The sequence below is a fragment of the Pieris rapae genome, chromosome 17, assembly GCF_905147795.1.
Source record: "Pieris rapae chromosome 17, ilPieRapa1.1, whole genome shotgun sequence".
Taxonomy (NCBI): Eukaryota; Metazoa; Arthropoda; class Insecta; order Lepidoptera; family Pieridae; genus Pieris; species Pieris rapae.
The window spans coordinates 2,175,011-2,189,856 of NC_059525.1; the positions used below are offsets into that span (position 1 = coordinate 2,175,011).

Genomic DNA, 14,846 nt, shown 5'->3' on the forward strand with positions numbered 1-14,846 from the left:
CATTGACGTTTTATTAATCGTATTAAAGTGTTGAAAGTCACCATTTTTGAAGTAATTTATGTTTATTCCTATTGACAAATGTGCACACAACTCCAGTTAAACAAACATGTATTTAGGAACGTAAACACAACAGTCGACTAAAAGCTCACAAATCAGAATACGGAAATCCGATGTATTCTGTAAGTGTTCTTAGGTTAATACGATTGCTCTCGGTCGCCCGACTCAGAATGGTCGTTGCAAATTCGAAGCAGGCCAGAATTGCGCGTCAAGCCACCCGGAAAATTGTATCGCACAGGTTCACTGCTAATCTATGCATATTATGCTGTACTCTCTGAATGTCAAAATATTTAGGTATCAGCTGTTTTAATAAAAAAGGCGCCATAGTATAAAAAAACTACGTAATTCGTTATGTCAATTGTCAAAACAAATATTACATATTGTAATTTATTATTTATAGAGAAATTTTATTTTACTTGAAACTGGCATAAAGTTATAACTATTGCCATATTAATAAAAAAAATTAAACAATTCAGCATGATATCCAGTTATTTACATTAACTGTATTTTAAATTAAAATGGTACTTTAGGCATATCAATTATCTTAGAAGATATTTATTTTTAAATATATCAAGGTTATAAAATGCGCAGCCATAGAGTAGACAATTGTAGTATTATAAATTTATTTAATTAAAATATTTTATAATTTGAGGCTCATTACCATTCGTAGGAACTGTTCATAGTGTATTGTTATTACTCCGTCTTGGTTTGGATCATGTTGACGAAACGCAGATGTTAATGTCTGAAAATATAGAAAAATTAACCACAACGCATAGTTTTATCCAGTTATTTTTATATCTTTAAACTGTTTATGACATCAATAAAGTAATAACGCTTTGAAAAATTTATGTAGTATGTTATTTTTTATTATTAGATATAGTTAGTATGAATCATTTGGATTGTTTTACAACTATGAACTGAAATGAAAAATAAAATTGTGCAGCGAACTAAGTCTATACTTATTAATGTTCTCGCAGCTAGTATTAAATGTTTGAAGTACGTAAGATTTTGTTAAAAAATCGCTTATAAAAACTAATTCAATATAGAACCTAGCTATGAATATCGCACCACCACCGCAACTCGATCCGTGAGTCATTAAATGAAGAGAAACGCTCTAATGATCCATCCCTTACAAGAATAAACATTTATGGTTGTTAGATAAACGAAAATAGAAATTATAACACGTTATTTATATCACAAGGAAAAACAACAGGAATAAAATAAATAAAATGAAGATATATATGTATACAATGATCGGACTAACGGGCACACAAACAATCTCTTCCAGAAATACTGTGATGATAAATTCAGACTTCTCGTTTTACCTAGGTCACGCGGATCATCATTGAGATTGCTACGTCCACGCTTAAACTTGTTAACTAATTATTAGTAAATAGTGGCACGAGATGGGCCTTCATTAAGAAATGCTAATGGCAGCTTATCATTTTTTTGAGTAAGCCCACAACGAAAATCATAATAAATCATTGACCGAAAATGTTCTCGCGTTAGGTTCATTTTCACGTGTAACAAGAGTTTTAGATTTGCCGCCAATTCACAAAAACAAATGACAAATGATTACAAAATACTATATATGAGGTTACCAAAGAGTTCTAAAATTGAAATTCAAAAAGTTTTCACTAGTAATCTTTCTAACTTGAATTACAGTGTTACCCACGTATAACAAAGTTATAGTGGTCAAAAAAAGTCGAGAAAAGATGGTGCGGCTGTGCCGCTCTTTTCCTCAACTTGGCGCTCTACTGTGTCCCCAGATACTAGGTGACTAACTCATACGGAAATAAAAGGTATACTTACGTAAAGGGTGACACAGCACTGAATGAAGTCATCGAAGAGAATAGTCCCTTGGCCATATCTATCAAACTTCCGTACCATCATATCGGCTGTATCATCAGGAAGGCGATAACCGAAGGCATTTAAGGCATTTTTTAATTCCTTGCTGTCTATATTTCCCGAATTGTCTGTGTCAAATGATTTAAAGCAGTTCTGCCAGTCGCTCACGTATTTCCAGAGAGTTCCAAAGTCATCAAAGGATATTACACCTCTACTTTCCTTGTCAAACATTCCTGGAAACTCTAACCACGTTAGTGATAATGTCATTATTAACATATAAACATTAGTAATAACGTAGGTATATAAATAAGCCTATTTTTTACTATCTAAATGTATAATAGTAATGTAAATGTATAATTAGATGATTCTTTTAAATTAATATTGTACTTCAATTTTAAATTTTATTTTTGATAGGAGGCATTAGGTAGTTTAGTTCAGGCAAATTTTAATTAGTGTATAATTAAAATTTGCCTGAACTAAACTAAAAGTAGTTTTCACGCAAATTTTTTTTTATAATTCAAATTATATGTAAATAAAATGCATAATTTTCTTCTCCTTTTATAATTAAATTAAATTCATCTCTTATTTTTTTTGCACATCTATGTTTTTTTTAATTCAAAAAATGATCTACTACTAATTTAAAGTATACACACTGTAAATTCCTGTCTCATTTTCCCAGGTTAAATCTAATGAATTTTTCTTTCCGTCTTTTCATACTGGCGCTTCTTCGTTTGATCGACTTTAAAATGACGAGGCTAAAGAAGGTTTTTGCCTTTTATCCTGGGCCCGAGATGTCTGTATGTCTTTCGCGATCACTTGTTTTTTGTTATAAGCAATCAAAGCTAGCCATTTGTGCCTGACACCTCGACGGTTTGTGGCTAAAAACGATGATTTCCTCACGATGTATTCCTTTATCGTACAAACAAGTTTCAGTAAAAGTTTAATCTTTAAAGAACTTTATTTCTAATTACAAAAAAAAAATATTTATTTACATGAGAAACTTAATATTAATATGTATATATACGCCTCGCCATTAGGCGTCTCAATTCTAGTCAGTAAAGGCAAAGATACGTTATAACTTATAAGATAAAATATATGATTTAATAACGACAAAACTAACCTATCATAAGTCGGACCGTTTCTGGATTGAAAGGATTCCATGTTCCATTTGATAGCGCTTGTTGCAATTCATCAGCTGATATATATCCGCTTCGGTCTTTGTCAACTCTGTAAGGCATATATACACTTATTGAAAAGTTTTATTTAGGTGAACTTCAAATATAAATTCATAGACATTGCCCGTTATCGCGTTATACTCTTTCAAGCAAATGATTGAACATATATGTATTATATAAAACTTTAGTCGAATAAATAGCTATCTATATAATATTTAATTACAATTCCTGTAGTTTTGAGATAATTGCATAAACGATATAAATTTGTGTTTTACTCTTAAAGTATACTAATAGACACACAATAAATATTTTATTTAAGGATAGAACAGGAATAAACATCATGTGATAATCATATCCTTAATTACTTTATATAAACGGAGATTTTTATAGAACAAACCTTACGAAGATGCTCCAGAGGTAATCCCGACTAGGCATGGGAGACTGGAACTGCATTTTGAATCTAAAAAGTAAATTTTATAGTAATTAAGGAATACAAATGACACATAAGGAATATAAATGACACATTAAACAGCGAAGCTACGATTCTTGGAATCGTATATCTGGTTTTTTTAGTTACGTTATGTACCTTAAATGTATATAATATACCCATGTGTATGTGGTTGTAAGTCACGCTGATATTACAATGATGAACTTGATTTAAAAAAAGTATTATTTTAACATTATAAAGAAAATAAGGCAATTGAAAAAGACAAAGATTATTACAGAATAGCAAGCACGCGATAGAAAAAATAAAAGACGAAGACAGAGCAACAGATGGGCAAACTATATAAAAAGAGGGGGCAAAACTTTGACTAGAAGAGCTAACATCTGAAAAGAATGGAAGCACCTGGAAGAGGCCTTTGTATCACAGGACACGCGGATAATCAAAAAATATGATCTATAAAATTAGGTTATGTTACTTAAACAAGAGTTAATATATTTTACTGGGTGTTTATAAAAGAGGCCTATTGATAATAATAATAATTTTACCAAAATGGTTATGATGACGTGGGTGACGAGAATATAGCTTTCATATTTGACGCGGTACGTTTATTATGTCGGCGTTCGAGGTTAGTGCTGAGAGCCTAGCCACTAAACATAGGATACACTGGCCTCACGACTAGGACGATATGTTATTAAAAACTATAATAATATTCAAATATAAAACACAAAAGTAACAGCTCGTATTAGTAAAATTAGATTTCTACGTTTCTTAATATGCAGTAATATTTTGACACTTACTATATTATGAGCTTAATATTTAATCAAATCTAATATATTCCAATTAGACCATCTAATGGCACTTTTGAAAGTCAAATGAAAAAAGATGATTCTAGGTGCCCCTTCCAAATGTAGCTTAGAGTGGAGAATAGCCAAGAAACTTACACTTACTCTTTTAAAATAGAATTTACAATACGTATTTGTATATATTAATTAAATAATTATATGTGAACACAACGTACTCCTAGAATACAACTACTATACAGGTCTATTATTGTATTGTTAGAAAACATGTTCTTCACATATTTACAAATATCGAATTACATTAAAAAGTAAAAAACTAAATAAATAAAATAGTAAAAAAGGCAAAACAAAAAAGTGTGTGAAAATAAAACGTAAAGTGATTTATTGCTAAATCTTTAATAGTCTTACGCGTTTATGCGGTGGTGTGAAGATGACTCTCCTAAAAACGTATATTTTTATATACGGTAGCATATTTAGTTCCAATTCTTGATTCTGAATCTTACCGTACAAATGTTTGACGCAGAGTTATATGTGGATGTTACTTAGACATCTGTTGGTAGGGATGCTGCTGTTAACGTCACGAAAATAATTGCAATACCGAAAGAATAACACACTCACATATCAAACCAACTGAAAATGATATCACATTAACACATTCTCATATCTTAACTGATTAAATCTTATCAGAATTCATGTCAGGTAAATATTCAAACAATCGAGCTATTGAGCGTGCAATTTTATTCCGCATACATTCTTAATGGAATGATTTCCAGTTGATTGAAAAATAATTTAATGAAATTTCTGCAACCGGTATGCTATCAATACATTTTTATCTTCATTTATTTTTTTGTAAATCCTATTTAAAATTTAATTGAAGAAGGTTTTCCATATTTTCACGAATTCATTGGTGAAATTAATCTAATATCAGGACTGTGTGTATGTGGACTGATTAATATACCTACTACAAATATAGTCATTGACAAGAACGAATACATTTATTTGATAATTTTGAATCTGTATAGACTTCTATACATATGTAGATTATTATCAATATCTTTACGATTTTTTCCTTCAACGTAGGAGTAAATGTTAAAAGCGAGAAGGTACTCACACATTTCATTCTATGAGGGGCGGCAAGTGTCATAGATATAGAAAGCTTGGTAGAAAATTTATAAACCGGAGTATGTGGGACATTACTATGAAACTCCTTATATTTTTTAATAATTTAGTAAAAATGAACATGCTGAACGATACATAGATTCAAAACTTCATCAAAATCTTAGATATTCAACTAAATTAAAACAATGTGAGTTTTAGGTAATATTTTAGCAGGAACCGAAGGTGGATAGACGAAATACAAACCCTAACTGGGAATATATGGACTAGGAAAGCTCGGAACAAAGCAGAGAGGAAAGAAATGGAGGAGGCCATTGCAAAAGTTGGGCAAATAGATGGGTTGTCGGTGTCTCCGACTCACTAGAGACAATACTATTGTACAACAATACAATATATTATTATTACATTATTAAAGGGGATACTCTTTGACGTGCGCGATAGTAGGTAACATTTGTTCTGAAAGTATGTTTTATTTTCCATAAGAATTATAGACCGTAATGAAAAATCCAATCTTGCATGCGCCTTAAATTGGGGTAACGTTAGTCCCATATTTATTGAACAAATTGTGGATACAGCCCTAAATATTAAAATACTTCACTAAAACGTAGTCTAGTATTTCGAGAAATAAATTAGCTTAACGACCGCTACATTGAATTACAGGTAATTGTTATTTATGGTAAGTGCAAACATGCTATTTGGAGCACTTTGTATTATGGATATTTATTATATACTAGTTCATATGAGCTAGTTTATTTTTTTTCTATAATAACAGTCCTTCCCATCATCTAGGAACTGTGATGCAAGATTTGGCCTGATCTCTTACTTAAAATAGTAGTTTTTACCGAGTGACTATTATATGGAATCAGCTATTCGCTGAAGTATTTCCGGACCAATTTGACTTATTGACCTTTAGGATAAGAGCGTACCATTTCTTAAAAGGCCGGCAACGGACTTGCGAGCTTTCTGTCAATGTAAATGTGCATGGAAGGCGGAATCACTTAAGATCAAGTGAGCCTCCCTTTTACTTAAAAAAACTTTTTTTTAACTTAATAAAAACTACACAATAGACAAAAAGTTGGTACGGTAAAACAGGTAATGTATTCCGCTAATACTTATTATATCGCTTTTCGCTTTACCACCTAACCACTACCCTGCGTCTATATAACTTACAAATGCTTGGCGTAAATTAAGCTATACGTACTTTTAATACAATACTTTAAAGTCATTTATGAGGATTGTACTTGCAAGTGAACTGTAAAATGTGTGGTTAAATTAATATGTATTAAATGTCAGGAGTATCGTATATGTATAACATAATACAAGAGAATATGATATGTAAGAACCCTATAATCCCTATTACTATTACCTATTTGAAAATTAGTACAATTTGATTGGACAAACAAGTGTCGGGAAGCGTGGCGTTTTAATCATGTGTTTTCGCCTTAAGCCCAGACGTACCTTACACATAATAGTGATTATATAAATAAGTACGGGATCTTGGCACCAAGAGACCTAATGTAACCCTAAGAGTCAAAAGTTCAAGGTGATGGGATTATCGCAAAGATATGCAGGCTCACCACGAAAATTAAGGTCTTGAAGAAGTCTTCGCCACTTTAAGAGGAAGCAAGTGAATAAGAAATCTATATTCAAATCTGATTTATTGTTATAAATAATATTAAATACTACTTCCAGCTATTCACACATAAATCATATTATTCTTGTGAGCTGACGGTGTATCGCATCTTCAGCTATTAAAGTATAGAACATCCACGTCAGCCAAACAAAAACGAATTTGTAGCTAATTATAACTATATAAGTGGTGAAATAAATAAAACAAATAACAGGTACAAATTTATTACATAAAATTAAGTCAGTCATTTTAATACATAAGACAAAAGATAAGACTAAAATTTCCATAGTAAATGCAATTAATGGCAATTGTTAATTTATCACAATGCACTAGTTTAGCTACACTGGCAGGTAACTAAAAAAACTTATAAAAAATCAAATATTTTAATTCTAAATTCAAAAAGTTCTGACAGTTCAATAAATCTATCAAAAAAGAATAAAAAAGTTTGATGCGTAATAAATAGCTACATTATAATTGACTTTCCAATTCCTCATAATCATTATTCAATTAATTTACAACATTTTTAATTCTTATATTTTTTTAAAGATTAGACTATTCCAGAAACATGGGGTGTATCGTTTGGGTAACCATACTGAAATAATTTACTTCTGTCAAAAAAAAAAACATTTTATTTATACTAAAACCTGTGATATTAGGGCTGCATTGATACTGTTATCAGATATAAGAATTACACATAAAATGTTTTTTTTTAATTATAAAACAATACATTAATAATTCCAAAAATATTAATTAAGATGTATTTCGGCATGGTAACCCCAAAATAGTGAGAAATTTTCAAAACTGCGACATTGTTGTATGTACAGGGTGCGTGAATCATAGTTAAGTGCAAATGACTATTATAGGCTTCTGACTAGGAACAAATCAATGTTAATACAAAATCTAATATAATTCAATTATAAAAATTATTATATTGATTCAAATTTTTTATTCAATAATATACTTTAATTTGGCCTAGTGAAACCCAACGTAAAATAATACTTTCCAATTGAATACAGCCACCTAACAATATATTTAGGAAGCTCTTAATTGCTTATCTAAATATTTACACATATATACATATTAATCTAATGAGGCACAAACATTATAGAGCACCATAGAATATTTAGAATCATACTTGTTAATTTGTAATGGGATACAAAATCATGAGCAAGCGTGTACACTTGCGTACACAACTTAATATGCTTAAATTTGAAAGTGTAAAAACAGCTGTTCGAATTTTATAAAATACCGTATTCGCATTAAAACCATAGACCTAAAGATGTGACAAACAATTGACACTGTAAAAAAGTTCTGAGTCAATATCTTTTAAAAAGGGTTTAATGTACATTTTAAAGGAAGCGAATGAGTTATAAAACCTCAAAATACATGAAAGGTGTTCGATATTTTCTCTACGGTAGTCAATTGTCAGTGACACTATATGTCTACGGTTGTCACCAAATACAAATAATAGGGATCCTATTGTGACGTAGGCGCATCTGACATGGGCCTTAGTCAAGATACCTTAACCGTACAAAGTCGAATACTAAATTTGTATGAAAATGACAGTTTGCATCGACAAATTTTCATACAAATTTAATTTTAGACTCTCTACATATACTACTGACTTCGTAGTAGCGAAAGTCAATGTCATGTGACTTAATTCGGTCAACACTCCTTTGAATCTTGTCTATTATAACATTTAGGGCCTCGGACATGAATAAATTGTCTTCTATGCATTAAGTGCACGATAGGTTCCCCGAATAACGTGCGAAATTCCGCGAAGTTATTTTGATTATTTCAATTAAAATTATTTCTAGATTCCTTTATCTAACATTTTTGCTTACTTTAAAAATTGTCCGAATATTCAAAAGTCAGAAGTAAATATTGACTGTTGAGTATTTAGACATTTATATAATATAATAGTCACAGTAGTATTTCTGTAGTTTCAATACTATTTTAACCGCCATCTAGTTTCTATAATTATTTTGATGTTGTTGATCGTCTTGGAAACAGATTGTTAATTTTATCTAAAACGCTTCGTGGCAAATACAATACATTAATCCCAGTTATAACGCGATTTCCGTCCCCCACAAAACGCGGTAATTTCCCCCTATAACGCGGAGATTTTTCGAGTTATATTTCTGTAGTGTATTTATAATGATTTGTCAAGTCTTTTTTTGCGTCTGCACCTGTTTCAAGTGTTTCAAAAAGGTTTTACGAGAATACTTCTACAACGCGATTTCATATAAAGGAGGGATTACTGTGTAATGAATGTTTAAATCCAATCCTAATTAAAACGTACGTTCGTTAAACTAATTTTATTTAAAAAAGAAACATTTGAGTAAATCTTCTTATACTGAGCCGCCATCTTTGATTTATAAAATTCTTAAACCCTAGCTTGCTTTTCATTATTATTTTATTTTTAATTAAATTTGTATCCCGCCATTATTTATTATAATGGTCACTGCTGTTGTCAGGCTAACAAATTAATTTAAATATTAATAAAACTTTGATTTACTAGATGTGTATAAAACTCTATTAGGCCTTTCAGTAGAGCAAAGGCGCTGGCGAGGGTGGTGGGGCCCTAGAAGCGGGTTCCGGTTCGGACTCACAGGCGTCAGTGGAGGCGGGGGTCGGGGGCGGGGGGCGGTTGGAGGCCCGGTAATGGCGGTAGGGCCTCCGCCTGCCACTGGCCGTGGCCGGACTGGGAGGTGGGTTGGCGGTGGGACGCGGGTACCGTCCACAGAGGCTGTCCGATGCTGATGCTGAACCGGTCGCGCTGTCTATGATACTGTAACAATTTTATAGAAAGAGGTATATTAAAAAACGGCATGCCATTAAAGTTCCTAATAAGAACATTTTCAGACACAATATCAACAATTAATAGCATTGTAGACATAAGAAAAAACACTTTTTTTTATATTTCAAACGTCGATTGCGTATTTTTAATATATATAAGGAAGTGAAACTCAAATTTATTGCAAAATATATGTGTTTAGAGTTTGTTATTTCAGTTGAAAATCAACTTCTAATCAAATTAAAAATAACTAACACATACATAGACAAACAAAACTAGTTTTTTCCACAGACACAAACAAAATAAATAATTAATCATGTAATTTATGAAATATAACCATTTCTTTACATAACGTATATAATATAAATATACCAATGTTGGGCTCCTCTCATGGAATTTCCACCAGTAACTAAACGGCTTCCTTTTTGCCATAGCTAAATAATAATGCAAAATTAAGTTCAGAAATAGCTATTTCGTTTATATGTAAATTATGATCGTATCATTTAAATGTGAAAAAAACGTTTATTTCGGATTTTTATCACACAAATCTCCATAAAAGCACACTCACTCTGAAGATGGCAATGACACCCTATTCCTTCCATAATCTGGTGGTTTCGTGTACACCAGCGGTGTGACAGGTGCGGGTAAGCGTCGCGGTGGCGAGGACCGGCAACGTAGCACTGCGGCCGCCCCACCCACGAGCGCTGCGCAGGCCCCGCCCAACGCACACCACACAGCTATAGAGTGACGGCCTGTTGCGCTTATCACCTGGAAAGTTAAAACATATGTAATCCAATTATTTACATCCATTCGCATTTATTGCTAGATTTATCTCATTTTAGTTTTTAGGCTGTTGAAATTTCATTCAAAATTTTAATGGAAATAAATCAATGTAAACTTACAGAATCCTTCTGTATATATCCACACGCAGATGGTGCTTCATCTGATCCGTCCTCACAATGCGCATGTCCATCACAGAGGAGACTCGAAGACAGGCATAGACGATCGTCACATCTATATAATTATTAATCTGTATTATTTTTAATCTGTGTGGCTTAAAGGGGCTTTTTTTATACCTTTTAAAGGGCTCTTTTAATTAGTATTGTCTTTTAATAAAATAACATACGGGAGTCAGGGTTGGTTATGATTGATCTTACCCTAAATAACTCTTTATTTGCGTTGAAAGTGTTTCATATAATGTATTATTTAAAATCAGCCATATCCTGTATTTTATTATTATTAATTATTTAAATTATTTAACATGATGTAATGGTTGCATCTCCTTACAAACGTTGTTTAAAACAAAAAACTTTGCAATCAAAAATAGAGGCGGAGAGTTTATTGCCAGTTCTTCTCTTCCGTTCTACACCCTTGATTTAAGAACTGGCAGTAAATGTACGATTAAAAATATATTTCTTTTTTGATGTTCATTGTGTTACCTATATGAATAAACGATTTTGATTTGATTGAATTCGAAATATCAGCAAAATAAATTTTAAAAAATTCGCTTTGTAAACTGTTTTAAACAGACAGTAGAGTGAACATAGTTTAATAGTCTGTTTACAATTTCCTATAGAAATAAATTATTTAATAATAAAAAATACCTGAAAGCATCGGGCAACGGCATGGCATGGCAAAAGGCACCCGTGGGGCAGGCCCCCAGCGATGGCCCGCAAGAACCGTCCGCGCATCTAACGCCACCCGCACACGCGTCACAAGAACGTTCGTCCGAACCATCCGGGCAATCCGGTTGACCGTCGCATCTGTAACGAATTAAATAAATCTTAGCGCTTTCTAAGATTTCCATAACTTTCACTAACATCCTTTCAATTCATGTTTTGTATTTTTTTAATTTCATTTAAAAGGCTTAGGGCCTGTTTCACAATGTCCGGATAAGTTCCAAATAGCTATGCAACACATAAATTATTCGAAAGATAAAAGTTCCAAATAAGATACTTCGCATTTCATGACGTATAGCGCTATCTGACAGTCGTGAAACGCAAAAATACTATTTATCCTACCAATAAGTAACAAATAGCTTATTTGGAACTTATCCGAACATTGTGAAACAGGCCCTAAATGTAAACTTCACTATAAGCAATAGTGTACAGTAGTGATACTATTTTTTTTAACCGATGACGGAGCAACCTTTTTACGTATGGACCTCAGATTTAGGCATAGGCAGTAGGTGATCAGCCTCCTGTGCCTGACATGTGCCATCAAAGACCTGGCAAAATGACGAGTTTAGGAAACCTAACAATTATACATTTAGTACCAAGGAATTTGTGGACATTCATACACTTATGCAAGTTAGGACAATTGCTATTATTTAAATATTGAAGTAAGGAAATGATTAAAATGTTAGTCTGAAAATATTATTTTTGAAAGTCGGTTAAATATTGACTGGTTATATTGGGAATATTATTAAATTTATTATTTTGTTATATGTATAATATAATGGTTATATTGGGAATATTATTAAATAATAAATTTAATAATATTCCCAATATAACCAGTCCTTGAGTCCTTTTTGGTTTAAGTAAACATTTAATTAAAAAAACTTCTCGTCTTTTTCTTTCAAATTGTGTTCACGCTGTGACTTTTTTAATAACATGGGTAAACGGGCAAGAGGCCCACCTGATGTTAAGTAAAATCGCCGTCCAGGGCGGCCCATTGGCAGAAGGCTTGCAAGTGCATTGCCGGCCTTTTATGAATTGGAACGGTCTTTTCCTGAAGGAAGTAGAATTGGTTCGGAAATACTTCGGTTCGCAGATGGATCTACATAGTGCGCGGCAAAACAAACAGCTGATGAAGAGGGACAGATGACCCGCTTTAGTTACGTTGAAAGGATGATAAAGACTCACTTCCACAACATAGGTATACAGGGTGCGTTTGTATCTTCGGTCATTTCACCCTGGCCGCATAAAAATTGTCCTTTGGCACAGGATGCCTTTGCGGGGTGAGCGCAATGAAAGCCACACCCACAAACGCCACCAGCGCCACACGACCCAGGGGCGGACCCGCAAGACCCACCACCGAAACAGGGGTGGTCACGAACGACCTGAAATTAAATTAGGATTAGGATTCTTGTTAAATAAAAAAGGAAGGCACATATTATATTATCACGTTCTTTTCCCAAAGGGATGGTTCAAGTACATATTATGTAGAGGGAGAGAGAGTCTTTGATTTGCTTATTTGGTACGCCAACGGTAATTATTCACTTTTTACACATAGTACCCACATATTGTCTATGCTTGACCCCTACAAATAATAAATACGTTTATATATTGATATTTTTGAGAGCTTTGCTTAAAAGTGAGTTGAAGTTAACAACATGCGGGGGGGGGGGGAGATAAATTGCAGTAAATCTGTTTACGTAATACTTGAACGGCCCCAAAAGGATATGCAGAGACCACGGATATCACATTTATCATTTAGATCTAAGTCTTTCAGAATCGAGACATAGGGCTAAGTATGACTCATGGAAAGGACCAAGGAAATAAGGAGAAGACGGCGCGCCCAAAAAGGTAGATAGACGAAATAGAAGAGTTAGCAAAAAAGAGAAAGTAAGACAGAGATGGTTGCAAAAACCTGGACTACCTGTGAAACTAGCACATTTGGATAACAAGAATAAACAATAATGTGTATATAACAAATCTAAGATATTTAATTTTTGTAATAATTGGAAATCAAATTATTGTTTGTACTATTAAGACTCTTGAGTGTTCTTTTAAACAGAACGGGACAGAAGTTTGGCCAGAATCCCACCTAATTTTAAGTGAGGCCGCCTATTTAACGGCTGCTAAGAGTGGATTTTGCTGTTTTTCAAGAAACGCCGATGTCAACTATCTAGGAGCAACACTCAACTATTCTAAAGGAGCGTTGTTGGAAGGGGATAAGAGAATCAGGGTGTGTAGTCCCATGGTGCATTCTCCGGAGTGTAATCTCTAGAAGACTGAATGCGTTTTTGACATACGTACATAACTCTGAAACTTATCTAAAAAAATATCAGGCTTAAATGTTATTAGTATTGGTAACAAAAATCAAATTTAAAAAAAACTTCTATACCATACCATACTTACACAAGAGAGAAATGCGTGGATATCACAAAAACTACTGAACCAATATTAATAAAAACTATGACTCCATCATAATCCATAAAGACCTACCCTATGAACAGTCTTCGAAGCCAGCATCTTAGAAATGTGTTGTACGGGCGAAGCTGGCGCGTCCCGCCGATGTAAGGGGACTCGCATTAAAGGGCGTTCGCCCCCTCCCAAGTAAAGTGACCCACTATACGCCGCTAGAGATCCCACCCAGCCACCTTGCCATACTATACGTCTGAAATATATAAATAAATCAATATATATGACACACAGTATTTATGGTTGTCTGTGTGTGTTATTCATATCACACACAGTCAACCTTGATTTGGAATGTATACGATCATAGGTTACTTAAACTATGATAAAATAAATTAAGATTTCATATTCCCTTCCATAATAAAAGCGAGTCGAGCAAATAGTCATTTCTGACTAATTCTGCAAAGACCCAAATAATTGTTCAATTGTTATCTTTCTGAACACTTAGTTCAATTAAACATTTACCATCGCTTTTACGTTGCCGTTACTTATAATCATTGGCACTTAAGTGGGCAGCTGTTTCACATGGTTCATCTTCACTTTGTCATTTAATGTATATTTCTTTTTTTGACATAAGTGTACATTGTGTTACCTATATGAATAAATGATTTTTGACTTTAAATAGGATCTAGTGGAAGAAGCTGATACTGGTGAGATCCCATCAAGTGGTGAAAACAGTACTCCAATTGGGGGCTAATTTTCGCTTTATGTAGTTTTTTTTTATAGACCAGGGGGCAAACGGGCAGGAGGTTGATGTTAAGTGATCCCCTGAAGGCTCGTGAGTGCGTTGCAAGCCTTTTAAGTTGCAATCCATAGTCTAGAGTGAAGTACCGTCT

At 33.2% G+C, this 14,846-nt stretch overlaps 2 protein-coding genes across 2 annotated transcripts in view; both read right to left on the reverse strand.

The window, feature by feature from the left end:
• Positions 1-668: 668 nt before the first annotated feature.
• LOC111001753 (programmed cell death protein 6-like) lies at positions 669-4,975 on the reverse strand. The gene is made up of 5 exons (XM_022271754.2): positions 4,829-4,975; positions 3,478-3,540; positions 3,026-3,132; positions 1,870-2,138; positions 669-799 (listed from the first exon to the last, which is right to left on the reverse strand). Exons 2-5 carry the CDS (start codon positions 3,531-3,533, stop codon positions 698-700), a joined length of 534 nt encoding a protein of 177 aa, XP_022127446.2. The 5' UTR covers positions 3,534-3,540; positions 4,829-4,975; the 3' UTR covers positions 669-697.
• A 2,292-nt stretch (positions 4,976-7,267) lies between these two features.
• Positions 7,268-14,846, reverse strand: part of LOC111001754 (low-density lipoprotein receptor-related protein 6) — a 28,994-nt gene continuing 21,415 nt past the window's right edge. The window contains exons 19-24 of the mRNA XM_022271755.2: positions 14,038-14,209; positions 12,733-12,929; positions 11,473-11,631; positions 10,771-10,882; positions 10,437-10,636; positions 7,268-9,862 (exon numbers count right to left, since the gene is read on the reverse strand). Of these exons, the coding sequence (XP_022127447.2) occupies positions 9,619-9,862; positions 10,437-10,636; positions 10,771-10,882; positions 11,473-11,631; positions 12,733-12,929; positions 14,038-14,209 (1,084 nt within the window). The 3' untranslated portion in view covers positions 7,268-9,618. The remainder of the gene's footprint in view (positions 9,863-10,436; positions 10,637-10,770; positions 10,883-11,472; positions 11,632-12,732; positions 12,930-14,037; positions 14,210-14,846) is intronic.

What these genes read in the sequence shown, in the direction of transcription:
- LOC111001753 (XM_022271754.2), bottom strand. Translation starts at nt 3,533, where the DNA reads ATGCAGTTCCAGTCTCCCATGCCTAGTCGGGATTACCTCTGGAGCATC. An exon ending in AACGGTCCGACTTATGATAG is followed by an intron (nt 2,139 to 3,025) that starts GTTAGTTTTGTC and finishes TAGAGTTTCCAG; the next exon opens with GAATGTTTGACAAGGAAAGT. An exon ending in AGTGCTGTGTCACCCTTTAC is followed by an intron (nt 800 to 1,869) that starts GTAAGTATACCT and finishes CTATATTTTCAG; the next exon opens with ACATTAACATCTGCGTTTCG.